Raw genomic sequence first — 24,949 nt, 5'->3', positions numbered from 1 at the left:
CCCAGTTACTGTATTACTTCCATCAATGGCATAAGCGGCCTCACATGTTCACGTTATACCGGCTTTACCGCCTACTCCGTGACTCTTCGCGCTGACTGGGCCTTTTTCTGTTTGACTACCATTTCTCCGAGATTACTCATTGCTTGACATGGACATCTACTGCTACCATAAATTAGACAAATTAGACGCTTTCCAGGTCATATTAGCGAACCAAGTATCTGTAAGTTGAAAAAAGGTCTTCTGCGGCACGCAGACACTGGGTTGCCAGCTTGCTACAGGCCATCAGCCAAGTGTCCTTCCCGGATCCTGCCCTTCCCTGCTGGCTCACTCTGAGCAAAGGCTAAAGCAGTGGCGGCGCAGGATCATGGGCGTATAACATCGTAGTGGGTTATAGCTGTCACAATTGTGAGTCGGGGTTACGCACCTCAGAACGACATCTTGTAGTCAGTCATCCCGACACTTCGAGTTAGTTTTGGCAAGCCATCAAAGATATCCCGGTGCAGGTACTTTCGCAGTGCATCAGTTCCTAGAGCCATAAGACTTTGCGTAAACTACGATTTTCTGTGAGACCGCGTGTTACACTGCTCCTTGTGTCAATCAAACGTTCATGATTTGTTGAGCGTAGCAAGCGCGTCGTCAGCCCTTTTCCGGATCTCACCTAAGACTGTTACACGGCGAAACCGATCGACACTGCGGCTGGCAAATGATGACAATAGGAGCTTTCAATCAACCGTCTTACCGTAAAACGGATCAACTGTCAACTTTTCCCCGCCTGCCAAGACTCGGAGTTGCCGAGTGTCTTCGTACTTAAACCGACGCTGGTCCCAGTCAGTTGTGTTTGAGAGTGATATCATGTTCGAGAACCATCTTCGATATGAAGCCATTCATTTTGTTGACGACATTTTCATTCCACTGTGGCTTAGCTGCTTCAGTCAATGCAAGCCTCAAGTCTTGTTCCAATCTGAAACTTGAAGCCTTCCCCGACTTCAAGATTCTTCATGTTGAAACCTCTGAACGACAAAACTATACATCCCCAGGCTCTCAGCTAACAGTCGACATTTGCAACCTGAGTCTCTCGCTCCAACACCATGGCGCTGATGATGTGGTTAGGGTGGGCATCTGGTTTCCACTTCAAGACTGGAACGGTCGTTTCATGGCGACAGGCGGATCAGGAATTTCCGCCGGCGATGAGATAAACCTGGTTATACCAGCGGCCCAGGGCTACGCGGCTGGATTCACAGATGCAGGCCTAACGCTCAAAAACACTATTGACTCTCAGACCACCAAATGGTTCCTCAGAGCCGACGGCACAGTCAATGAAGTGTTGCTGGAGAACTTTGCGCATCGATCCATGCACGACTTGGCTGTCATTGGCAAAGCCGCCGTCAAGGAATTTTACGGAAAACAGCCTGCGTACTCTTATTACTCCGGCTGCTCCCAAGGCGGTCGACAAGGTTACTGTGCAGCTGAGAAACACCCCAAGGATTTCGATGGCATTCTGGCCAATGCTCCAGCCATCAACGCCCCTCAACTCTCTCCTGCGGAATTCTGGCCTTCAGTATTGATGACCAACATTGTCGTGCCACCTCAATGTGTGTTTAGGGCATATCAAGACGCCATTGTCGAAGCATGCGATGCACTAGATGGAGCTCGCGATGGTCTCATCTCTGCACCTGAGAGGTGCCACTATGATACCTCGCGACTTGTATCAAAGAAGATCGAGTGCACTGAAACCGGCAGCACCGTTATCATCACCAAAAAGCATGCCGAGCTGGTGGCCAAGATTCTCGAAGGTCCTGTTGATCCCAACGGCAAGACTCTCTGGTACGGAACTCCTCCCGGGGCCAATTTTGATGGTTTGGCCAACACAACAACAGTCAACGACTCAACCGTTCCTGTCCCGTTTGTCACGGCAGAAGCATGGTTCAAGTACGCCATTGCCCAAGATCCTTCCCTCGATACGTCCAAGCTGTCCTTGTCGGATTTCTTTCACTTGTTCAAGCAGTCAGTTGATCAACTAACTGACTCGCTGGGATCGGAGAACCCCGATCTCACGGGGTTCAAAAACGCAGGTGGCAAGCTTCTCTCATGGCACGGCATGGCTGATCCTCTAATCATGCACGGTGGCACAGTACTCTACTGGAATAAGCTGCGCCAAAAGGCCAGCAGCCAGGGCGAGCTGGATAGTTTCTACCGTTTATTTCTGGCCCCAGGAGCAGGGCATTGTTTTGGGGGTGTTGGGCCCAATCCAACGGAACCACTGTCGGCTCTTGTGGATTGGGTTGAGAGGGGAATCAGCCCTGAAACTCTCTTTACGGAAACAACCATGAGTGGCAAGTCTGTCAGCCGTAATTTGTGCCCGTATCCAAGCACGTTGCGATACGACGGGAAAGGGGATGTGAATTCTGCCAAGAGCTTTACCTGTTCTCAGTGATAGCTCCTTGACGCCGAGGCTGATACTGGATCAAGCTCCTCCGGGTTTACTGTCGTTGCCCCATAATACCGGGCCCGGCCTCAACAGAATAGACATTCTACCTTGGCAAAGAGCACCAGAACCTGCAACAAAACCTACAAAGCTATATCATTGAGGTTAATCTTATGCCTACTGCACCGGTCGGCCGGTGGCATAGCTAGAAAAAAAAGAATATTCCTACAAAATAGAGTTTGCTATCCCTTCTATCCTGTTCAAACCCAGCTATCTATCTTCTGCCATCATTATTATTTTGCCGGTTTTGCCTTCGATATTCTTCCGCCTATATGTCTCTCAGCTGGCTCAGTGCAATCGGTTCCATTGCTGTCTCTACCGATCGGTGTCATACACAGTAGTCAACGGGAATTTGTAGTATCACGCTGCCTCCCTTCGACCTGCATCTTCTTGAGATGCTTCCCTCTTTCGTGGCAATCTTCACAAATTTAGAAATAACTATTCTTGATTGCCACGGCAAATGTCCTTTTTAGAGACGTGTCCAAGAATCGACAGTCATAGGTCCCACCGCCCAGCCCAATGACCCAACTTTATCTCATGCGAACTCATATGATTCATCACCTTTATCCCCCTGCATATCATCTCAACACTGAGGAACAATCTTTGATTCCATTCCTACTCCAACTAAGTTCCCTCACTCCTTCCAACCATCTCCAGCCCCCAGCATCCAGTTCAAACCCACCAGGTGAAGATCGTGCTTTTCAACAAACTTGGCCGGATCAAACGATCGTCTTTGCACGAATTCTTCACCTCCAACCTCCTCCTTTGTCAGATCCAGGGTGGTGGGCTGTCGGAAGAGGAGAAACAAATATCGGTGAGGCTTTGAGCTGCAACATGGTCAACCCCCGACATCCAAAAACAAGGTCAACCCCCGACATCCAAAAACAAGGTCAGACCTACTCGTCCTTGGGACCGGGTCCTAGGTACTCTGTCAAAGCAGGCTGGACCTGCGCGACCAGGCCCTCGTCGCCGCTGAGAGGCCTCAGACCTGGAAGAACCCAGTGTCGCCAGAAAGCAAACTTGGGATCATCCGGCGTGGGAGCATCAGGGTCGACGAGCAACAGCATGTATGTCGCATCTGACGGACTATCGGGCTAGAAGGGGTAAGCATCTTCCACGAACGTCGGGCGGCTTCAAACCTCTTTCGAGAAGCGAATACTCGGGGCAAGTCTGCACTGCGAAGCACGAAACAGATTCCCCAACTTGACAGCCGTCCCGTCGAAATCGACGTCGAGCTTTGTCGTAGGCTTGAAGTCCTCCGGAATGAGACTGGCTGCCACGCCAGGGACGAGCTTTGCCTCGGCCAAAGAGGCAGACAAGGCCTTTGCGTGCTCTTTGAGAACCATCTTGAAATAATTGTGTAGCTTCAAAAGATCAGCTGAAACAAGCTCGGCCGATGACGATGACCTTGGTTTTGATCCTGCCCCACGTTGGGGGCTGCATCAGACTGTGATGTGACTGGTGGAAGAAAGCCAGTTACGGTACATTGTCATCATGCCCCCAATGTTGGCAGAGGAATTCAGCCACAATCACAAGCTGCATTTCTTGTTATGCAGTGCACAGGCTGGCCGTGCACAAGGAGAGTCGTCGGGGAAAGCGGGGTGCTGCTGGTCATACCCAGCGAGAAGACGGACAGGGCTGGCAGGATCATGTGCAGGGACCCTCAAGAAGCCTTTCAAACAAGCAGTGGACCCTCAGGGTGCGATCATCTTGTTGAGACGCATCTGTTATCGAGATACAGCAGGGTCAGGGAGCCTCTGTGGTTCCACCTCAGTCGTTAATATGAAATAAATGCTCACCACGTTTTGAGGCTTGGTCTCATGGCGTGATGGGGCGGAAATCCGGGGTAAATTAGCGGACGAGTCGAGAATAAACAAGAGGGGCGATCCTAAAGGCGGTTCCGCTATTCTCGACTGCAGGATCGACGGAGCCAAACCCCGGCTTCGGCAATTAAATCATTTCGCAGAGAATCCCCAAATAGTCAAGATACGAAATGTCAGGCCCGTCAGGTTATCATCGCTTGTTTCACCGACACAATGAAGGGTCGAAGGAGCCGTGGTTCTGACGCTTTCGTTTCATGTTAAAGAGAGTGGGTCGATTCCAGCTAATCAGAGTGAAATTCCTATGTGCTCAGCCAATGTCGTCTGCTCGCGAAACAAGCCTTGGACCAACACGACTGGATCCCTGCAACACCACGACATTGCTTGGAGCAGCTGATCATTTCACGTTATCCCGATCATAACATTCCTCACCTTCTTCGCATTCATTCAACTCCATCCGCAACGTCTTGCCTCCACCATGTCAGAACCAAACCCTCAGTCAAACTCCCCTCTTATCAAACTCCCCCGCGAACTCCGCGATGCCATCTACCTCGAAGTCTGGCGCTCCAACGGTCTCCGACAGCACATTGTAGCCCACTGGGGCCCAAACGCCAAACCTCCTGACGCAGACGCCAAACCTCCTGACGCAGACGTCAAACCTCCAGATGCAGGCGCCATACCTCCAGAACCAGAAGACGCCAAACCCCACTACTGCCGCTGGAAATGCTGCACAGAATTCGAGGTTGAGGACCAACTCCAAGAAGAAGTCGAACAGCTCCGAATCAAAAAAGGAATAGCTTTCGGTGATTGGTTTTCAGATAAGCCCGTCTCTCCTCGCCTTGACTACCAGGGTCTTCTCTCTTCACCATGGGATAACCACTGGAAATGCTGGGTCGAAATCATAGAAAGGTATGGCAGGGAATATAACCAGGTTCCTTTTAGTATACGTAATGGCCACACAGTCAGCACGTCAGGCTGTCGCTGCTGGAAAGACGTGGCCAAAAATCCCGAGAATCTGAGACCACTCTGGGATAGAGGCTACAAGCCGCCACCGCCCAAGCCGCCCAGCAGATGGAAACGGGCCGTGGAAAGGGTTAAAAGGGTCAAGGAAGTAATCAGACCACCCCCACCTCCCCCAGAACCCGCTTGGACTGGTAGCCCTTATATGCCACTGTTGCTGTGCTGCAAGCTCTTGTAAGATTCTCACGGCTACTCATTATGCGGCTAACTCTCTAGGTCTCCTGAAATCACCGAGTCTCTGTACAGGTCGACAACCTTTATCTTCACAGACATAGTTGCTTGGCAGCTCTGGCTAGGCTACTGTGATCCATGTCCCCAAAGATCAACACGACCAGAACTTGGAGAAGCACCTCGAGCCTTCCTCGAGCACACAAAAAGCATCGAGTTAGGCCTACACCCATCGTTTAGATTCGAGATCCCATGTACATTACAAGAACAGAGCGCCCATCCAGAACAACTCCACGACCCCTACGACTTTCACTGGCTCAACATAGACCGGTTCCAAAACCTCAGGAGCGTCAAGATCTGGATGTCTGCCCGGACTCTCTCCGGGTTTCCAAAGCAGGCCCTTAATCAGTGGAGGCATCACAGGCTTGACCAATTTGACATGGACGAGCTTAGAAAAACACTCTCTTCTTTTGACAACTTGGATGAATTCATCATCAGCACCCCGCTTGCCGAAAACATAGGGCCAGAGGATGGATACGTCCAAGACGTGATGAAGAAACCAAATCATCAGGTCTGGAAGAGAGGCACTGGTGATCTTTTTCACCCAATGATGGATATAGATCTTGGCAACGGCGGGCCCATCAGTCAAATTATCTCGACACCTGATAGGTATGCTTATCCTAGTTGCGCTAGATTTGGTCTGACATCTCACAGAACGGTGACTCCATGGACTAATAGTCTGTCCTTCTCTTTCTCTTTCCGTCTCACGGGGCTTCTATAAATTATGGTAGTCGAATACGTAAGCTACGGGGGTTCAGGCCTGAATCACGGTTAAGTTGTGTTGAGGAAGTAGGTCGACTGTCTGATACATCAAGTCTACACTAGAACAACCTTCCTGATGAACCCATCCACACATTGCACTGTAGTCTCGTCGTCTGACCTTATAGTGATGATACCAGCCCTTTCCCATTCTTTCTCGCTCTTCTTGGTCAAGACAAGCCCGTTGTACTCTCTGCCTCCCAGCAAGAGCACTACGTCAACAGCACCACCACTCCCGCGAGCTCTTCCCTCCACGGGCCTTCCCTGGTACAAACAATCCCATCCTGCAAATAGCCGGCTTGTACCCGGAATTTTCACTTGTAAGTGGTAAGGTACCATTTTTTCAGCCAGTTCGAGCTCAATCCGGGGCGCTTCAATCTCCAGTGTCTGTTCCAAACGTCTTCCGGGGTTTGTCAGGCCATGACTCTTTGGGAAAGGGTTGGGAAGAACCTGGCGAATCAGTGATTGCCTAGTATCTTGCTCCATCCGAGTGTTGGCCATCGACAATGTTGGGAAATCGATATTCTTCATGACTGAGAGCCAAGACCAGCCCGGATACTCAGTGTTCGAGTCTTCACTTGACCACCAGAGTAAACACTCTGCCAAGCTTGATCTGAATGCGCCGTAAAAGTATTCATCGTGATGCTTTCGGGAAAGCAAAGTTGCAACTCCCGAGATGGCCACCATCCTATCTGACGCAAAGGACAGCTTCATATTCGAGTAGTCGCGAACCAGTTCGCACCATGCTTCTCCGAGAGCCTCCCTCTTACTCAGTGATAGAATATGGTGCCTAACGAGTTCCTTTTCCATCTCCCTTGGTTGGTCACTCTCAATAAGAGGGTGCGTCATTCGACACTCCTTGAACAAACCACTCAAAGTCCAGTGCAACACTCGACGGGATAGCACCCTCTCCTGGAGGCACCATCCACGCTCCATTAGGGGGTGTCTGATTCGGTAGGTCCAGCGAGCGCTATCCAAAGTAGGCCGGAGCTGAGCCCACACATACCTCTGCTGGTCATTCTCGTCCTTGAATGGTACTGGAACTGGTTTGATCTTGAACCGTCCGAGTGGTCTTGCTCTCAGGAAGCCTTCGGTGCTGCTGTTAGCACAAGAAGCAGTAATGCAACATAGAGAACCAGAGTAGTAATCGCCCATCCTTCCCGCTTCAGTCGCCCAGTCCCCCGGGTCGTTTGGTCCATCTGATTGAACAATGCAGATAGCATCGATCCAAATGTAATTGATTCCCATTAGTCTCGTGATGGTAATGGCATCTTGAATGGAGGCTGGGAGATCTTTGATCCAGATTCCGTTCAGGCGAGATTGTAGGTTCTTCGACGTCGTTCTTGCTTTGCTGTTCGCTGTTCCCTTTCCCCAGCAGTAACTCAAAGCGATGTACTCAAGAGCTTTCTGGTCTGTTTGGATCAGCTTTACCATTTCGTCACCGTCCAGGCCAACATCGACGAGCCTTGTAGGGACCGCGGCCGCCACAGATGCTGCGCACTGTGGATGTTGAGACTGGCAATTCCGGATCCATGGCCAAATTTCCGTCCGAATAAGCTCCTTCAGGTCCTCGTTCTCAGGACCAGGCATTAATTCTACAGACGTCAGAGAGTTCTTCCACGAGCTAGACTTGATCCATACCCTTGATTGAGATTGTTTTCATCTCCTGAAGATATTCTTGAACCAATTCGATTGTGGGAATGCCTACGTCGTGATAGGAAGGCGGGGGGAATTCAACGCCAAGAGCAAGTAGTTCAGGAGGGGTTTCATAAGCAGGGAATACGTTGGAAGAAGGGCAGGTAGTTGTTAATCTGACTTTTATGCTGGATCCCTCATATCGCCATTCTGTCATGAGTAGGTTTTGAAACGGTTCGCTCAGTTGGCAGTCCCAAACGACGTACTGCCATATCAACTGGCAGAGTGGACACCCCGCATCAGCAGAAGCTTGTAGCGATAGAAAATTTTCATGGTGGTCAAAGGGGTGAGGGTCTTTTGATGATGTATAACTTCTGTTGAATGCGGAAGAGAACGCTTGGCATTTCTGGCACAATGATTCAAACACGCGGCGAGGGTTTAAATCGGCTATCGAAAAGGAAGTCGACATGATGAGGTTGATCTCAGGGAGCTTTGAGTATGGCCGTTGCGTTATAATGCGAAGGAGATGCGAAGCATGGGCTTCAGCGACTGAAGTCAATTAAATATCAGGCACCAATTTTTTTCTTGGGCTATTACGCAAGCGTCACTTGATTGATCACACGTTTTCAAGTATTGTCGTTAATGTGGCTTGAAAATCGTGTCAGATGACTGGCCTCAGCCTGGTCCTGAGTTGCTCGTTCAGCCGCAGCATAAGCCAGCTGAGGCAGCAACAGCTCACTTTGATGGCTCAACTCTACTTTGATGGCCTCTATAAGACGTGAAAGATATGCGGTAGTCTTGCGAATTCGCCACTGCAGATTGTCCCGACTCTCATGGCAAGAAATCAAGGCTTCCAACTGCAACACTCTGGATGGGAGTAGAACGTAGTCCTTTAATATGAATCCAGGCCCTGCCATTGGAGCCAAGAGCCAGAGAGTACCGTTTCAGGGTAGCAATAACCGATCCGATGTACCCTTACGGCGTCATCAGCCGACGAACCGTTCAATCGCCAAGCCAAGAATGTGATTACGTTCATCACTTGCAAATTTCATCTTTATGCCCATAAGACCTCGGTTCCGTGTTGTCATCCCACCATCAAGCAACATGCAGACCTCTTTAACCGTGGTCCAACGGAAGAATATGCTCCACCAATTAGAGAGCTCAACCACCTTTGGGGGTTCTTGGGGATTGACCCTTGCATCCAGCATCACAGCTCTGAGACGATGGTTATTGGTGCTAATTAAGGTTCCGAACAAGCTTCCCCGCGTAAAGGTTGGAGACTGGGGTAGCTTGCCAAGCTCTGGGGAGCTCCGATGCAAAAGCTGTACCAAACGGGATGTTGTATACTTAAGGAATGATTCTGCCCATTGAACCCTCCCAGAATCTCACCAGTCTTCAGCTCTTCTCTCAATTGGCAGCATGAATCTGAAATTGTTCCTCTTTTACTTCTTCGCGGGCCTGGCCCTCGCCTTCCCTTCAGACTACCTCAAGTTGGCTACTTGGGGACTTGAAGGGTATGCGAAAGACAACCCTATCGGCCCTACCACTGGTGGAAAAGGTGGCAAGACAGTCTTTGTGTCTACCGCTGAGCAACTTGTCGCTGCCGTTGCTGGCACTGATCCCAAGATCGTGAGGGTCAAGGGCAAGATCACTCTGCCTGCGCGTCTCAAGGTCGGGTCCAACACGTCCCTTATTGGCGTCGGCGCATCTGCCCATATCACAGGAAAGGGCGTCGACGTTTTTAACGGCGACAACGTCATTCTTCAGAACCTCAAGATCAGCCATATCCTCGACAATGACTGCATCACCATCCGGAACAGCACCCGCGTCTGGGTTGACCACAACGAGTTCTTCTCTGACATCAGCTATGGACCTGACCACTATGTAAGTTTCTTACTCTTGAGATCCAATGCTTTCTGGGTTGTGGTGTTTTGCGGTATTGGGTTCTGATGCCGTTATGTGTGTTTTGGTGTTGTGGCGGTTTCCTCCGGGGACGCCATTGAAGACAAGAAAAATGCAACATATGCTAACTTCTTTGTCAGGACGGACAAGTCGACATCATTCGGGCCTCAGACTTTATCACAGTGTCATGGAACCACTTCCACGACCACTGGAAGTCCTCCCTCGTGGGCAACGACGCGACCTTCCGAGACCTTGACTTCGGCCACCTCCACGTCACATACCACCACAACTATTGGCGAAACATGGGCACTAGGGGTCCTGCCGGGCGCTTTGGTCACCAACACAGCAGGTTCCCTCTGTTTATATGCAACGAAGCTTGAACTAATTGGCCTCTATAGTCTACAACAACCTCTACGAAGACTTTCTGTATCAGGCCATCCACAGCCGATCGGATAATCAGGTGGGTCCTTCCTTGATTTCACATCACAAAAGCTGACGCAGCCAGGTTCTCGTTGAGGGCAATGTCTTCCGGGGAAACACAAGCGAAGCCCTGAGCACATACGGACTTGTAATTCCCATGGATTCCCCAAACACCTGCACTTGCGGTGACGAGGAGCTCGATGGATATGCCAACCTTGGAGCTAGTAAGCAAAGCATTTGACCTTTTGCGCATGAGTACAGCTAACTGGCGACAGAAAACGACTGGGGCTCAGCTGGCGTCAACATTACCCAGAAGGGAACCTTTTACAAGGCTGATTACAAGTATAAGCTGACTCCTCTCAAGCTTGTCCCAACTGTGTGCAAGCTCGGTGCCGGTGTTGGCAGGATCTTCAAGTGATTTCTACCTGGGTAGACGTAACGCGCTGGGGATGAAAGGGGTGTGACAAGGTGGTTTGGAGAATGTCTTCTACATGTACCAAATTTTGCTTCTATTCCTGCCCACTTAGCCAGTGCCTTGTCTAAATAAAAGATTACTTTGACCAAAGCTAACAATGATTGTCATAAGTTGTGTTTAACTGCATACGTAGTCAGAGGGGAATTTGCTAAGCCAAGGATGAGGACTACGCATAGTTGTCTCAGTCCCTGGTCAAGGTTAGGGGCACATGGAGGTCTTGGACAATTCTGTGATGATATCTCCTGCACAAACAGCGTCACGGTAATTAAAACTGCGGATAAAGACGACTGGATAAAAAAAGTGTATAGAGGCAGGCACTGGCAAGACATGTCCAAGCCCGGCATCTGACCATGAAGGCATGAACCAACGTTGCAACTGTAGTAGAGCAAAGGCTTTGTTAAGTCACGTAGTTATATCATATTATGATTTGCCCGACGTAAATCCAACCATATTTCCCGGCATGCGGGCTTGAAGGGCTTTAGGTCGTCCGGGGGCGTCTTTCATTAGATAGAATTCGAATCGTCGCTTACGGTTGGCGAAAGTCCACGCCATTACTGAAAGATCAGTTAGGTACGGAAAAGAAGCCAAACCCGTACAGGCGGCCTTTGGTGGATAACTCACATCAGTCGGGTCGGGAGTTGGAGGTGTTTGGCTGGCTTCGTACGCCCGTCTAAGCTCTGCCGGATGAATATCTTGAATATTAAAAAAGAATGAAATCAGTTTGCCCAGGGGACGGTAAAAGCAGGCTCCCAATGCAGAACTGCTTGTTTGTTATCAGGTGCATCGCGAGGCACAGAGATATCAAGAAGTGTACCTGGCAGTGGCAGAGCTGCGTGGTTTCGCTCAACAGAAGAATCAACCAACACTTTATCGTGACGTCATTTTCCTCACTGGGAACATTTGTGCCGTCTTTCGCAACAATTGGTGGCATCAACACGGGTGCCTTGTTACCATGCCAATCTCGTGTGTTTTTCCAGATCATCACAACCCATTACAATCTTTGACTTTGACATCCAACATTAGTCCATGCGGTCATCTGCTCCATTAACCTACCATGCCCTCGCAGGCATTACATTCTTTTTATCAGAGCACCCGATCATGTCTCAAGCACGACCATCCTCCCCTTCTTCCCCTCGAAGCTACCCCCATACGAAGCGGCATCGGCCAGATATGTCACCATATCCCTCACTTTTACTCCACTTGTGTTGACTCTCATTGCTTCCCAGAAGCCCTCTCGTCGGTTCAAACACATCCCCACGACCAGTTTCCCGTCGTCTTAGAGCCCCATGCGAATACCTGTGGTTTGCTGTCGTCTACCATCGAAGCTGGTCGTCGCTCAGCACCGACCCTGCAATGTCGCCTTCACTCCCATTTGGCCTCCTGGTTCAACTCACTGAAGAACATTCGTCACGAGGGGGTAGCCCGCACAAGTATCTGGGACACATCCCGCATTGTGAAGGAGACGTGGTGTCACAGCAATCCCATTCCCGGATCTTGTTATCTTTTGAGTCATATTGGGATTCACATTCAGGTTATACATCCACAGCAAAAGACAAACTTGATTCAAGACGAGAACGTCATTATATTCCCATATGAAATATGACACCAGACACGCCAACGTGGTTTACTTGTCCCTCGAGCTGGTATACCACAGCCTCAAGGACGAGTTTCAGTACGCCGAATGTTATACCCTGACCAACTTCCCCTAAGGTACGCTGCTCATATTCGAGCGTATCTCGAACACACTGACGGCCTAGACCTGCCTCCCGAAACAATGGATCACCCCCTCGCTCCTTCCCAGGCCAGCTCACATCGACACCACCACTCCGCTTCTGTCGCGCCGGCTCTTCTCCTTCCTTTTCTCCTCTCTTGCAAACCATCTCGACAAGAAGTCCCGCTGTCACCGAGCGGTACAACAAGGGAAATGCGGCCGTCGCCTTCCGGAACCTCCTCCGCAAGTCCAAGGGTGTAAAGAAGACAACCCCCGGTTCATACTACCAGCCACCATCCAAGTGCAGGCTGCACCCATCGCGCACGTTCTGGCTGCTGATCTTGCAGCGATCCCCTCATGTCCGAGAGCTCCACCGGGACGACAGCGAGACACCTCTCAACCTACTCTCAACCTCCTCAACTCTTCGGTCAACTCCTCCCGACCGTTTCTTTTCTCAGAAAACAACTGCCGAAAGGGCAAGCGCGGGATGAAACCCGGGGCGATCTTGGGATCCCCTCCGCCTCCCCCGCTTCCGCTTCCTTAGTCTCCGCCGGTCCATCCTCCGGTTCATCCGATCCCAACTCTGCTAGACTCAAGGTTTTAGATAGATCGACAACAGCCGTCCCTATCTCTAAGGGAATAATGGCTTTTACCGTGTTTTTGGTCTTTTACTGATTGCTTCTAGTTGCCGGCTTATCCTTAAATGAGGCTAAGAGACCTCGGGTTATGTCTCTCTTGCCTGACCGCTTATCTATATCTGATAGACCCGAGAAGAAATAGCGCGTTAAGGACGAAAGCGAGTACGAGGATGACGGCAGCGATAGCGACTACTAAGATGACGATTGGCTTGATTCTACTAATATTGCTGGGCTCGGCGGGTTCGACTGGTTCCAAGAATTCGACAAGCTTAGGAGCTAGGGTGAAGATATCGATCTTAAGGACCTGCTTGCCGACAATGAGCTAGACACTATTGTCAAAATAGACGGCCTTATTCTTGTGGGACCTTAATATATGTAGCCTCGGCGGTTTACTCGTTTAGCATATCGCGACACGGTCAGACACAGGCTCAGAGAACGACTGATAGCAATCTACCATATAACCGACTGTCACCTACCCAGCTCAAGTTCGGACATCCTGGAGCAAGAACACGACATCATGCTGGGGAGTCTGCGATCACTCCGGCCGCTAGACGTCTTGGAGAGTCGGTCCTCATCTTCTGTCTGTGGAGTTCGTGGAACCCTTTATCGTCTCGGGAGGTCGCGTTGCGCGCCGTTGGGACACTCGTCGGATGACCTCTTCAACCGAAGGCCAGCTCGTATATCTTCAGACACTGCAGATCTCGCAGAAGTACGGCTTGACGCCAGCTGAGTTCGAGTACTACCTCACCATCAAGGCGCCCCGACAGGAGAGGGTCTCCTACCCCTACCACGTGCTCTCGAGAAGTCAAGCTGTGGCGTATGACTGGCTGGAATTGGTGGACTATCATGGAGCTTTACATGCAACCGCCACGCCGAGGAAACTAGGCATGGCGAAGATGTCAACGCTCACATCTACACCGATGCTCTGGATGGTCCACTACTTTTGCAGCAAGGACCAGGCCCTCAAGACCCAACGATCATCGGGCGCCAGTGGGGAAGAAATCCGCTTCCACATTCTCGATCGGTGGAACCTCAATCTGGCGCCTTAAGGCCTGGATCAGACACGCGTTCAAGGCTTCGCTGTGCAAGGGACCCGACCACGGCATCGCGATGAAGCTCGGACGCACCTCAGAGAACAGACGGCGACACGGGCAGGTGCTGGCCGAACGACATGAAACGCGTCCATTATGATAAGCATTATCCTTCTATCTATATAAATTAAAGCGAAACTCTTCCGAAGCTAGAACTAAACTGTACATGCTCTTATGATAACTGTTATCCCAATATTAACTCATATTGCCATGTTTTTATGATGTGGATTGTCTTGACTTATCCCGAGATCCTCTCAATTCTGTCGCCATAATACAGGGAAGACAACGGTACATTTGACAGGCGACTGTGCGCTATGGCGCTGGATGTACTTATGTACTCCAAGGTGCCTTCGCACAGGGTTTCATCGAAGATCTCACCCCAGAATGTCCAAAAGAGACGAGGCGATTTCTGCCAATGCGCCTTTGTTAACATACTGGGGGAGTCGGAACCTGGAAACAAGCCTGGAACAATGCGAATATCTTCATTCGATGTGTATACGATGAGAGAAACATCTAACCAAGTCAAATGGCGAAGCTTTTCGACATTCATATCTTACCTGGCGTGTTCTTTCATCAGAGAATTCAGCATGAATTGTTACTGTCGCATCACCGCCTACTCAATCAGGAACAGTGGTCCCGAAGAGCACCTTACCAATGTTTCTCTTCTGCCCTGAGGCATTTTTCCACTTCTTCTTTTACGTTTTTTCTTTTCGCCCTTTCTTCCCTTTATTCTCTGAGTACTCCGATGCCTTTACAAACGCAATCTGGTTTGCGCTATCTTGTTTTTCCTCATCGTCAATTCTTGAAGGCGCTCGACACGTGCCAGATGCTGCTTTGGACTGCGATGTGGGGCGGGCAACCTACTTGAAGTTGAAGCTCTCGCCCATTAAGTACCGATCTAACAATGGCTAGCAACTGGTGTGGTGGTGTGCGCCCCTCAACCTAGGTTGGTCTCAAATACCTCGAGTGCATTAGAGTTATCTGGAGTTAGATCGGTACTTTTTTTGGGGTCCGTCCCGAGTCTATTGGTCAATCCCCACACTTTCCACTTTTTTTCTTTTTTGGATTTCCCCCACTTATCTTATCAATGCCCGTGTGACGCAGCACGTGACCCGGCCGTCCCTCCAGCACCGTCTCTCATTGTCGCGGAAGGGTTGACCGATCTTTCTTGCATACACAGCTGCGACTTGTCTCGGCATCTAATGCATGGTTTTTCCCTTGGGAAAATTAAATTGAGGTTAATGATACTCACACAGCGCTTGTCACACTCCCTTATATTTTCACTGGTGACTCTGTCGCCGGGAGGGCAACGGACCCTTGACGCCTCATCTACAAACAGTCGCATCCTACAGAAAGAGCTTCAAGGTATCGGCCATTGATGACGAGTGCCTTGCGACTTTCCCTGCCTACTATCAAGGGAAAGACTTCCTGATCATTCGCTAACGTCCCGTCGCTGGCTTAAATATTTACCTTGCCACTGCAATGGTTGTAGTAGACTCGCAACACCGCGCGTAAACACAGTCATACACTACCAAGATGGTCTGAAAGCTTCAATCGCCAATGAGCAATGTCTTGCAGCATTGTCTACCCTCAAATGAATACGGACCAACCATCTGTACATGGCCGCGCATCCTTAGACACCAAATGCATGACTTCCCCGAGAGGGTCGTAACTAGTCGGCAATGCCTGACACAACTACACTCAAACACAGCTGTACCTGACAAAGATGGTCTCAAAACTCCGGTCGCTAACAAACCGAGTCTCACAAATGGCTGCTTGCGTCATGCATGGAATGGCCAATTACGTGCGCCACCGTCAATCACTCCAGCGTCAATTGCATGGCTCCTCTCATCTTAACCATGCAGAGCGACACCGGCATCACGCGCGCGCAAGAGAACCATCAATTGAATCAAAACGTGTACATTACTGTCATTCTCAAAGTGGTATTTTGCTACATTCAGGCTCATAAATTACAGACGAGGAGACACGTTCAGCGTAGGCGCCTTGCCAATGTCGAATCGGTCCAGGTTCATCACCTTGACCCAAGCAGCGACGAAATCCTTGACCAGCTTCTCATCACCGCCAGCCTCAGCGTACACCTCAGACAGAGCGCGGAGCTCAGCGTGAGAGCCAAAGACAAGATCGACGCGGGTGCCGGTCCACTTCTTAGCTCCGGTCTTGCGGTCGGATCCTTCGAAGAGGTCGCCGTTGCCGACGGGCTTCCAGACGGTGCCCATGTCGAGGAGGTTGACGAAGAAGTCGTTGGTGAGAGCGCCGGGGCGGTCGGTGAAGATACCGTGGGAAGAGCCATCCCAGTTAGCGTTGAGGGCTCGGAGACCACCGATGAGGGCAGTCAGCTCGGGCAGGGACAGAGTCAGAAGCTGAGCACGGTCAATGAGCAGGTGCTCAAGCTTGACACGTGGTGTCGATTGTCCATAGTTTCGGAAGCCATCGACGGAGGGCTTGAGGTAGTTGGCGGAGTGGATGTCGGTCTGCTCCTGGGTAGCATCGGTACGGCCGGGAGTGAAAGGGACGGAGACAAAGAAGCCAGCGTCCTTGGCAGCCTTCTCAACACCGGCAGAACCAGCGAGGACAATGACATCAGCAAGAGAGATGCGCTTGCCGTTGGGCTGGTTGTTGTTGAACTTCTGCTGGATGCCCTCAAGGACGCTGAGGACCTTGCTAAGCTGGGCAGGGTTGTTGACCTCCCAGTTCTTCTGGGGCTCAAGGCGAATGCGGGCGCCGTTGGCACCGCCGCGAAGGTCACTGCCTCGGAAGGTGGAGGCAGAGGCCCAAGCAGTAGAGGCGAGCTGGGTGGCGCTCAAGCCGGACTTGAGGATCTCGTTCTTGATGGCAGCGACGTCGCCCTCATCGACCAGCTTAAAGTCGACCTCGGGGACGGGGTCCTGCCACAAGAAGCTCTCCTTGGGAACCTCGGGGCCGAGGTAGCGCGACACGGGACCCATGTCACGGTGGGTAAGCTTGAACCAAGCCTTGGCGAAGACCTCGGAGAACTCCTCAAAGTTGTTGAGGAAGCGTCGGGAGATCTTCTCATACTCGGGGTCGAATCGGAGAGCAAGATCGGTGGTCAGCATCGTAGGGCGCTGCTTCTTGTTGGGGTCGTAGGCATGGGGGATGATCTCGGGAGCATCCTTGGCCACCCACTGGTGAGCACCGGCGGGACTCTTAGTGAGCTCCCACTCAAACTTGAAGAGGTACTCAAAGAAGTTGTTGCTCCACTTGGTGGGAGTCTTGGTCCAGGTCACCTCGAGTCCACTGGTGGTGGTGTCGGGACCCTTTCCGGACTTGTAAGAGTTGGCCCAGCCGAGGCCCTGCGCCTCAAGGCCTGCAGCCTCGGGCTCGGGACCGACGTGATCGGAGGAACCTGCTCCGTGGGTCTTGCCGAAAGAGTGGCCTCCGGCAATAAGGGCAACGGTCTCCTCATCGTTCATGGCCATGCGGCCAAATGTATCACGAATGTCTCGAGCAGCAGCAACAGGATCAGGATTACCATCAGGTCCCTCAGGGTTCACGTAGATAAGCCCCATGTCTGATTACGTAATCGGTTATAATTAGCCATCTAGTCATAATGAAGCTATTCCCAGTTGTAGGGGTGGACTTACGGACTGCGCCGAGGGGCTCCTCAAGCTTGCGGTTGTGGATGTCCTTGTGAGGAGGCTCATCAGAATCGATGGCACCAGCCTTCGTTGTGCCAGGATGACCGTCGGAGTAGCGAACGTCGTTGCCGAGCCAGGTGGTCTCGCCGCCCTGTATACCAAGTTAGCCATTGTCAACGCAAAGGATGCTGTTGTAAACGTGCGTAATAAGTGCTCTCGTCCGCTTCCCATGTGTCCTCGCGGCCACCGGCAAAGCCAATAGTCTTAAAGCCCATGGACTCAAGAGCGACGTTGCCGGTGAGGACAATCAGATCCGACCAGGAGATCTTGTTTCCGTACTTCTGCTTGATCGGCCACAGCAGGCGACGGGCCTTATCGAGGGAGACGTTATCAGGCCAGCTGTTGAGGGGAGCGAATCGTTGTTGTCCCTGGAGAGGAATTGGTGTTAGTCTTGGGTCAATTGATCCAGTCGCTACCATCGCTTACCTGTCGGCCTCCACCACGGCCATCAAACACTCGGTAGGTACCGACGCTGTGCCACGACATTCGGATGAAAAGACCGCCATAGTGGCCGAAATCAGCAGGCCAGTACTCCTGAGAGTCGGTCATAAGCTCTCGCAGGTCCTTCTTGAGACTCTCATAGTCGAGAGTCTTGAAAGCGGCAGCATAGTCGAAGTTCTCGCCTCGGGGGTTAGTGACGTTCGTGTGTTGTCTCAAGATGTTGGTCTTGAGAGAATCGGGCCACCAGTCGCGTCGCTGGGTTCCTTGTCCAGCGACATTGGGGACTGGGTGGGCAACGGGGCACTTGGACTCGCCCATGGTGACGATTGTGTTGATGGAGGTGTATCTTCTTCGCAATCCGCAGCAGATCAAAACCACGGGAGAAAGAAAAAGAAGAGCAAGCTCACCGAGCACGGTTTGCGGGGGTGGAGCTGGGATTTATAACACGAGCTCGACGATTGGCAAACATGCAGACACACAATAGCCACCAACCCCGGCATCCGGGCTTCGGCATTACGCTCCTCGGGTACTTCTACCTAATCCGTGCAATGATTTGAGTTCTCTTACATCACGCACTGTTGCACTGCGGCGTCGCAACTGCGGGGAAGCTGTCCTAACTGAGGAGTTGGCCCAGCTCGTGCCTAGGTAGGGACCCGGCAAGCCATCGGTATCGGCAGAGGGCCCGGTGGATGACAAAGTGGGGACGGAGTCGCTGTGAGATTCCCGTGCTGGAGAAAGCAGAAGAGAAGCGTCTAGAAAAGATAAGCTCTTTGCCTTTCACAAAAGAAGTTCATCACGACAATTGACAGCGGGTGGCATCGTCATCATCTTGCTGCCACACTCAAGGGATGGCCAATGCACACACACACTCACATCATCCCCTCACAAGCATCCCGTGATCGGCTTGGGTGCAACAGAGCCGAGTCAAGAAAAAACCGGCACCTGGAAAACGATGACCGCACGTCGGCTTAGCGCTGCCTCGGGCACCCCACCATGACACTGTAGCAACCAGGTTATGGTTGCGCGTTAGCAACCCTTTTGGTGCTAGAACCAACCGACGTTTTTGCTTATTCATGCTGGGTCGGTGGACCATACGGATTGGTCCCCCGAGGCTCAGCGTGCGGCGAAGGATGCGGCCAGAGTTGCGGCGAGAAGGCCATCGCGTCCGGGCTCAATGCGGCAGCTCACAGAGCGGGGTCAACTGCCGTAATGCCCGATTCGGTGAAAAGAATGAGAGGCATTTCTTCCTGATAGTTGCGTATTCTATACTGCTCATTCATCTCAATTGAGGCTTGCCTGATGAGGTGAACCGGATGAGAGGGATTTATCACAAGCCAGACTTGCCTGATTGAGTAGTTCGGGTGAGAGTCAACTGTCAATGATAAAAGGCTCGGCTTGTCCCCATTGCGTGCGCGCTCTGCCTAGGTCCTCGGGCAATCCTGCGAACCTCACCGAGTCGACTTGGCTTGAAACACGTGCTATACCGAGGGATCCCTAGGCGACTTGTTACTAATGCCGATGGAGAAGACAGGGTGCAGCTGTCGCCAGGGTCTGCGACATGTACGCGCTGTCCGCGGGTGAAGAAAAGAGACAACACTGAGGAAGACGACAGCATACCCCTCTCTGAAGATAACGGATAACGACGAATTGCAATAAAATTATAAGATAATACGCAAGGACCTGCAAAATACTACTTCATTTAATAATATTATTTTATTATTTGAGTACTACTTTATAACAATTTCCTTATTGTGAAGGTCCATAGCTTGTGAGAGTAAAGAGGCTCTGCTCTAGTGTCTCATTATTTCTTGACCTTGTTGGCGCGACCTGCAGGCTGGTCGCCGGCATTATTCCAAATCGTTATTCCAAATCATTATTCCAAATCGACCTCAGACCGCTCCAATCATTCAGGCTTGAGGATTTTCAGCCACATACCTGGTCAGTCCAATCAACAGAGCATTGATGACCCAAAGAAGCAAAAAGGATGGCCAGAATTTTGCTCACCTCAAACAACAGGCGGTAAGCTCCGAAGCGGGCTGTCCGTCGCTGCCAGGCACTCTTTCCGAAAATGGCAGTAATCCTGCACGAAACCGACGTCGTCAGCTTTATCGTTAATGCAGAGATGTGTAGAAATCTCCCCCAAGGTTCCGTCAGGCCGACATACAATCGGAGCATCAAATTCGTGGTGAGCCATTCATTTTGCTAGGTGAAGCGCCGGCGACGGAACGGAGCTCCGTAGAGTCGGGCCCGGCGCGGAAGCGAGCCGGAGATTTAGGGTAGCCGACTCGGAAAGACTTTCCGCAGCAGACAATGGCACCTGTTGTCCGTTCTTTGGCGCGATGTTTTTTTGTAAGAAGTACGCGTGGACTGACACAAATGAGCTTCCATTTTCTACTTCTGCGTTGGCCTTTCCGACGATCTTTTTTCTCACTCTGCCCACGGGCAACATGTTAGACTGACCGCAAATCATCCGTTTTGTTAAGGTTTCCTGGGTCAAACGGATGACCCCACATGAGTAGTTATGATTGGCCCAAATGCTGATAGATAAGATGAGATGTCTCAGATAAGATCCCACTCACGTGATAGAGCACGTGCACTCCTTCATCAGATCTCTCCAGCTCCGGACGAAGTGCTCCGTTCCACAAGGTACAAAAATGGCACAACAACACGGCTGATTGATAGCAAGGCGCATGCCTTGATGAGTCTGTTTGCAGTCGTAGGTCACCTGTGGCCTTCAAATCCTCATACCCATTTATCCACATGCACCGAAACGCCACCTTGAGGACGCGCAAGAGTTGGTGGGTTCTTCTCTTCCGAACGGGGTTTGAGACAAAGGGGTGTTGGATCCTCAACTCATATCATCCGGGCAGGTCGTCCTGGGATATGCCCCCTTCAGTATCCTCGATCGATTCAGCTTGAAGATCCATGGCTGCAGCTTGGCCGGCCTGACCAAGTGCAGTCATCCAGTCCCGATTTCGGAGCGCCGGGATAGGCTGGTTCTCATAGTGTTCCCATGCTGGACAAGATGAAAACACACTCGGGTCTGAGGAAAGGTGCCTTCGTCCTTCATCTCGACCTCCTGTATGTCGCTCGTGCATGTCGCTCGGAGTATGTGGGGGAGCTGATCGACGTAGCTTGGCTTGTCGATCTGCGAAAAGGGTTCAGAAAAGTGCTAGCCCTGATCGTATTCCCAAGGGGGCGCCTAGGTCAAGGAAAAAACGAGACACGAGGATGGACATATTAGTTTATTCTCTCCTAATTAGGGTGAATAAAATAGAATAAAAATAGAGAAAAATCTTCTAAATTATTATATTATTTTATAATATTTTTATACATTAATTTAGTATACTTATAAGGAGTATTATAAGCCTCTTGACACTCTGGCGTCTCGTTTATTTCTTTACTCGCGTGGGGGGGCATGATGCCCGCACCGCTGGTAAGGGCACTGGTGGAGAGATGGTTGTCTTCCTGGAGAACAGGCTGTGTATGCCCATTGGCCGGTTCTTTGGGGATCTGTGATAACTGGGGGAGATTTGCGGGAGGGGGGGAAGGCGCTCGAGGAGGAAGCCGAGTTGATAATGGGGTTCGAGGTCCCGGTAGATGCCGAGTTCTCTCTAGGCTGAGCAGGAATAGAGGGTTCTCGAGATGCGGATCGAGGAGAGCCCGCTCTGGCAAAATGTACCATAGCTGGGTTGATGAGATTCCTAAGGGCGAAAGGGTTCTCGGTCACGCCGTGGGTCTGGTTCTCAACCTGATTGCCAGATTCTTGCTCGGCAGACGATTTGGCGATCGGGTCTTCTTCATTCTCAGGGTCTTGTGGCGTGGAGGGTGTAGCGGGTACAGGATCGGTGATGGCTGGGGTAGGTTTCGCGGCACCATCGGTAACCAGCTGGCTCAGTAGGAGACTCAGTGAGAGCTTCTGGATTCTCATCGGACGCCTGATGTGACTGCGTGCCCGACGTACCTACAGCTGGGTCGCTAGCAGAGTCTGTGTCTGCCGTCACAGCATCCGTGGATGGCATCGTGGAGGCCTGATATGGGTTGGTGGTAGGCTGCCGTGCTCTTATCATTGTGACTAGGTAGCTATGGTGTAGGTAGAAGAAAAATGTGGCCCGAACGATGCTGAAATGGATACGGCTGGTGATATTTTGGTATGATGTTGCTGGTTCATGTTTCAACAATCAGCAGTGTTCATCATTGATAGAAGTGGTGGAACTGTTGTTCTCTTCCTGCCGCTCACATAGAGAGGATGGAGTAGACAAAAGGTAGGTGGTTGAGAACGAGGGAATCTGTAACTGAGATGAAGGAGGAGGGCCCGTGGTAGAGTCTTTGTTGCAGCTCTTTTTTATTTCTCGGTAATGAAATAGGACCAGACTGTTTGCAATTATCAGTCGCAGAATCACAGTCGAATCCGGGTCTGCTCCTCTTTCTCTTATATCCGAGTGTCGATATTTCTACTTAGCCACAAGAGAAGACAATCAAGCTCATCTCGCTCTCGTAGAGTTCGGTCAAGGTTGGCCATGCAAGCTTGGCTCACCAGTGTAGTAGCTTGAGGGAAGTCTCTCACGGGCCCAGACCGCATCTTGAATGAGCATTTCACGTAACATAGGTAGAACTTATGAGTCACGTTGGCATTGTGTATATCTATGTCATGGGCTTGAAAACAAAGAATCAACCCGACCTCAACGTGCCTGTATCTACCCCTCAAGATGAGGGACCTTGCCCTCCTTCATCCCCAGCGTCGCCACCCGACCAGAAGCATACAGCTCTTTGTAGAGCTCCCGAATCCTCGACAGAGAACTCGTTCAGGACAGGCTTCTTGCCCTTTGCCACCCCACCACCAACGTAGATGTCGCTAACGATGACGAACCAACACTTTTGCCGGGTGGGCATGAAGTTGAGGCGTTGGGAGTTCAACATGTTGACAGAGACTATCTTATTCTATAAGCCCTATCCAGTATATGCTTGGAAAAGGTCTTTAGATATATACAGGTTCACTCGGAACAGTTTTCACCTGCGAGCGAAGCGATGGGCACTCTCCTCCTCATTACCAACCCAAGACAGGCTTCTTCGGACACAGCTCCTGGAGCATTCTTAGAGAACTTTGCGATGAGGTGTCGGCGAAAGACTTTATGTGTCTGGCGTCTTCTGGCAGTGATATAACCCTCTGGTATCGTTATGAGGAGCGCCCTATGTTGTGGAATGTCTTGATCTGGTAGGTTGGACTTGTGGTCGATAACTCCTTTTAGAGGCGTCATTGATAACAACATACTCCATTGAACTATGCATCATTTAGGGCGGCATAATACATTGTGCGATTGCACGGTCGGGTTGCAGACGCGGCGGGGGCCTACCGTGACTTGATCTTCTTTCTTTTAAAGGGATGAGAGGGGAAAGATAAAGACAGACAACTGTAAATGATAACAGAGGTATGCATGCATTGATTACATTCGCAAAGGAGCATGCCACATCATAGTGAAACAGACAATTCAGCGTGACGAATGTTGCGTGATCATCACCAGCTTCAATTTAATGTTCTCGTGGGAATGCATTGTATGCCGAGAGAAGTCACAGTTGTCGTTGCAAGATCGGTGATCCTTTCCGTGATGAGAGCAAATGCGTTTGTGAGGCACAGGGTAGCGATCAGAGCCCTGAAGCCACCTCTGTCGGGTACCGGGACCCAGGTGCTGGGGGTCTCACTCTCGCACCCAACGAAGTAAACAAACAATGTAAAGAACGAACGACTGGCACCTCGTCATTGCATTCAGCTCCTCGATGCCGCGTTCCTCTCTCCCTCAGCACCTCGGCCTTCGGAATCCCCAGCTGCACCGCCGGAAGACTTTCCGACCGTGCCGATCATGTGAATGCTGGTGGCTGAGACAACGATCAGCAAAGCGACAGTGGCTCAGACAAAGCTCAAGCCCCTGGAAATAAACAACAGTTCGCCACGTGGAGACCGGCCCAACTCAATCTTTATCAATCAGTTCAATCTCCGACCACGAGGAACCGGGGGAGTCGCGTGCACCAGCGCCGCCGTTTATTTTTTCTTCTGCTTCCCCCTTTCCAATGCAGATTTGGTTCCTCCTTCGCCCCACTGGAGATCGATCCATGCCGAGGCTCAAGCGTCAGACAAAATGCGTATTGTTCCTGATGGGTTCGCAAAAGTCTGGTCTTTTTGAGCGACTGTTGGTTCATGCTCTTGGTACGAGTCGCCTTTTTGAGGGAAATGGCCTGTCCTGAAAGAGCTAGCAGAGGCATTTCTTGACAAGACCCTGGCAGCCCAGCAAGGACCACAGGGGGCACCGCGCCGGATCGGTCGCTTCGTTCAGCTGTTTTGGCCAAGGATCCAGGAGACTGCGGACATCGGCGAGAATTCCCAGAACCAGGGCATGGCTGGCTATGAATTACAGGCGGAAGAATTACCTGAAAGTCCTTCATTGGGCGCTCTACGTGTGCAATTTCCTGTACCAAGAATGCGCTACGAATAATGCCTGCTGGGGTGCGGAGGCGGGCGAACAGTTAAAACCCCCACTCCGTGCCTTAACTGACAGCGCCAAAAGTCCCCCCATCCGTCATTCCCAAAGCAGTTACTCGTACCATTGCCGAGTTGCACTAACAGACCATGTCCGCGGGATGCGCTCGGTCTG

At 51.1% G+C, this 24,949-nt stretch overlaps 9 protein-coding genes across 9 annotated transcripts; 4 read left to right on the top strand and 5 right to left on the bottom strand.

Annotated features, from left to right (window-relative positions):
• Positions 1-874: 874 nt before the first annotated feature.
• MRS44_016801 (uncharacterized protein) lies at positions 875-2,434 on the top strand (the record flags this gene model as incomplete). Its single annotated transcript, XM_065618190.1, has 1 exon — positions 875-2,434. One exon carries the CDS (start codon positions 875-877, stop codon positions 2,432-2,434), a length of 1,560 nt encoding a protein of 519 aa, XP_065474262.1.
• Positions 2,435-3,119: 685 nt separating this feature from the next.
• Positions 3,120-3,831, bottom strand: MRS44_016800 (uncharacterized protein; the record flags this gene model as incomplete). Its single annotated transcript, XM_046270117.2, has 3 exons — positions 3,120-3,312; positions 3,386-3,579; positions 3,625-3,831. The coding sequence occupies 3 exons, from the start codon at positions 3,829-3,831 to the stop codon at positions 3,120-3,122; spliced, it is 594 nt and encodes a 197-aa protein (XP_046130599.1).
• Positions 3,832-4,783: 952 nt separating this feature from the next.
• On the top strand, positions 4,784-6,274 carry MRS44_016799 (uncharacterized protein; the record flags this gene model as incomplete). Its single annotated transcript, XM_065618189.1, has 4 exons — positions 4,784-5,214; positions 5,272-5,499; positions 5,542-6,162; positions 6,208-6,274. The coding sequence occupies 4 exons, from the start codon at positions 4,784-4,786 to the stop codon at positions 6,272-6,274; spliced, it is 1,347 nt and encodes a 448-aa protein (XP_065474261.1).
• A 95-nt stretch (positions 6,275-6,369) lies between these two features.
• Positions 6,370-7,902, bottom strand: MRS44_016798 (uncharacterized protein; the record flags this gene model as incomplete). Its single annotated transcript, XM_065618188.1, has 1 exon — positions 6,370-7,902. One exon carries the CDS (start codon positions 7,900-7,902, stop codon positions 6,370-6,372), a length of 1,533 nt encoding a protein of 510 aa, XP_065474260.1.
• Positions 7,903-9,366: 1,464 nt separating this feature from the next.
• Positions 9,367-10,687, top strand: MRS44_016797 (uncharacterized protein; the record flags this gene model as incomplete). The annotated part of the gene is made up of 5 exons (XM_046281984.2): positions 9,367-9,831; positions 9,990-10,182; positions 10,248-10,309; positions 10,355-10,493; positions 10,545-10,687. The coding sequence occupies 5 exons, from the start codon at positions 9,367-9,369 to the stop codon at positions 10,685-10,687; spliced, it is 1,002 nt and encodes a 333-aa protein (XP_046130602.1).
• Positions 10,688-13,610: 2,923 nt separating this feature from the next.
• Positions 13,611-14,142, top strand: MRS44_016796 (uncharacterized protein; the record flags this gene model as incomplete). The annotated part of the gene is made up of 2 exons (XM_065618187.1): positions 13,611-13,656; positions 13,763-14,142. 2 exons carry the CDS (start codon positions 13,611-13,613, stop codon positions 14,140-14,142), a joined length of 426 nt encoding a protein of 141 aa, XP_065474259.1.
• Positions 14,143-16,154: 2,012 nt separating this feature from the next.
• Positions 16,155-18,620, bottom strand: MRS44_016795 (uncharacterized protein; the record flags this gene model as incomplete). Its single annotated transcript, XM_065618186.1, has 4 exons — positions 16,155-17,734; positions 17,808-17,952; positions 18,092-18,229; positions 18,288-18,620. The coding sequence occupies 4 exons, from the start codon at positions 18,618-18,620 to the stop codon at positions 16,155-16,157; spliced, it is 2,196 nt and encodes a 731-aa protein (XP_065474258.1).
• Positions 18,621-21,160: 2,540 nt separating this feature from the next.
• Positions 21,161-22,233, bottom strand: MRS44_016794 (uncharacterized protein; the record flags this gene model as incomplete). The annotated part of the gene is made up of 2 exons (XM_065618185.1): positions 21,161-21,450; positions 21,780-22,233. 2 exons carry the CDS (start codon positions 22,231-22,233, stop codon positions 21,161-21,163), a joined length of 744 nt encoding a protein of 247 aa, XP_065474257.1.
• Positions 22,234-23,006: 773 nt separating this feature from the next.
• MRS44_016793 (uncharacterized protein) lies at positions 23,007-23,222 on the bottom strand (the record flags this gene model as incomplete). The annotated part of the gene is made up of 1 exon (XM_065618184.1): positions 23,007-23,222. One exon carries the CDS (start codon positions 23,220-23,222, stop codon positions 23,007-23,009), a length of 216 nt encoding a protein of 71 aa, XP_065474256.1.
• Between the last annotated feature and the right edge of the window lie 1,727 nt (positions 23,223-24,949).

This window comes from Fusarium solani (genome assembly GCF_023522795.1).
Source record: "Fusarium solani strain SB1 chromosome Unknown bctg00000012, whole genome shotgun sequence".
In the NCBI taxonomy this organism is placed as follows: domain Eukaryota; kingdom Fungi; phylum Ascomycota; class Sordariomycetes; order Hypocreales; family Nectriaceae; genus Fusarium; species Fusarium solani.
The sequence above is the reverse complement of the archived record's forward strand: the minus strand, read 5'-3'. Positions and strand labels throughout refer to the sequence as shown.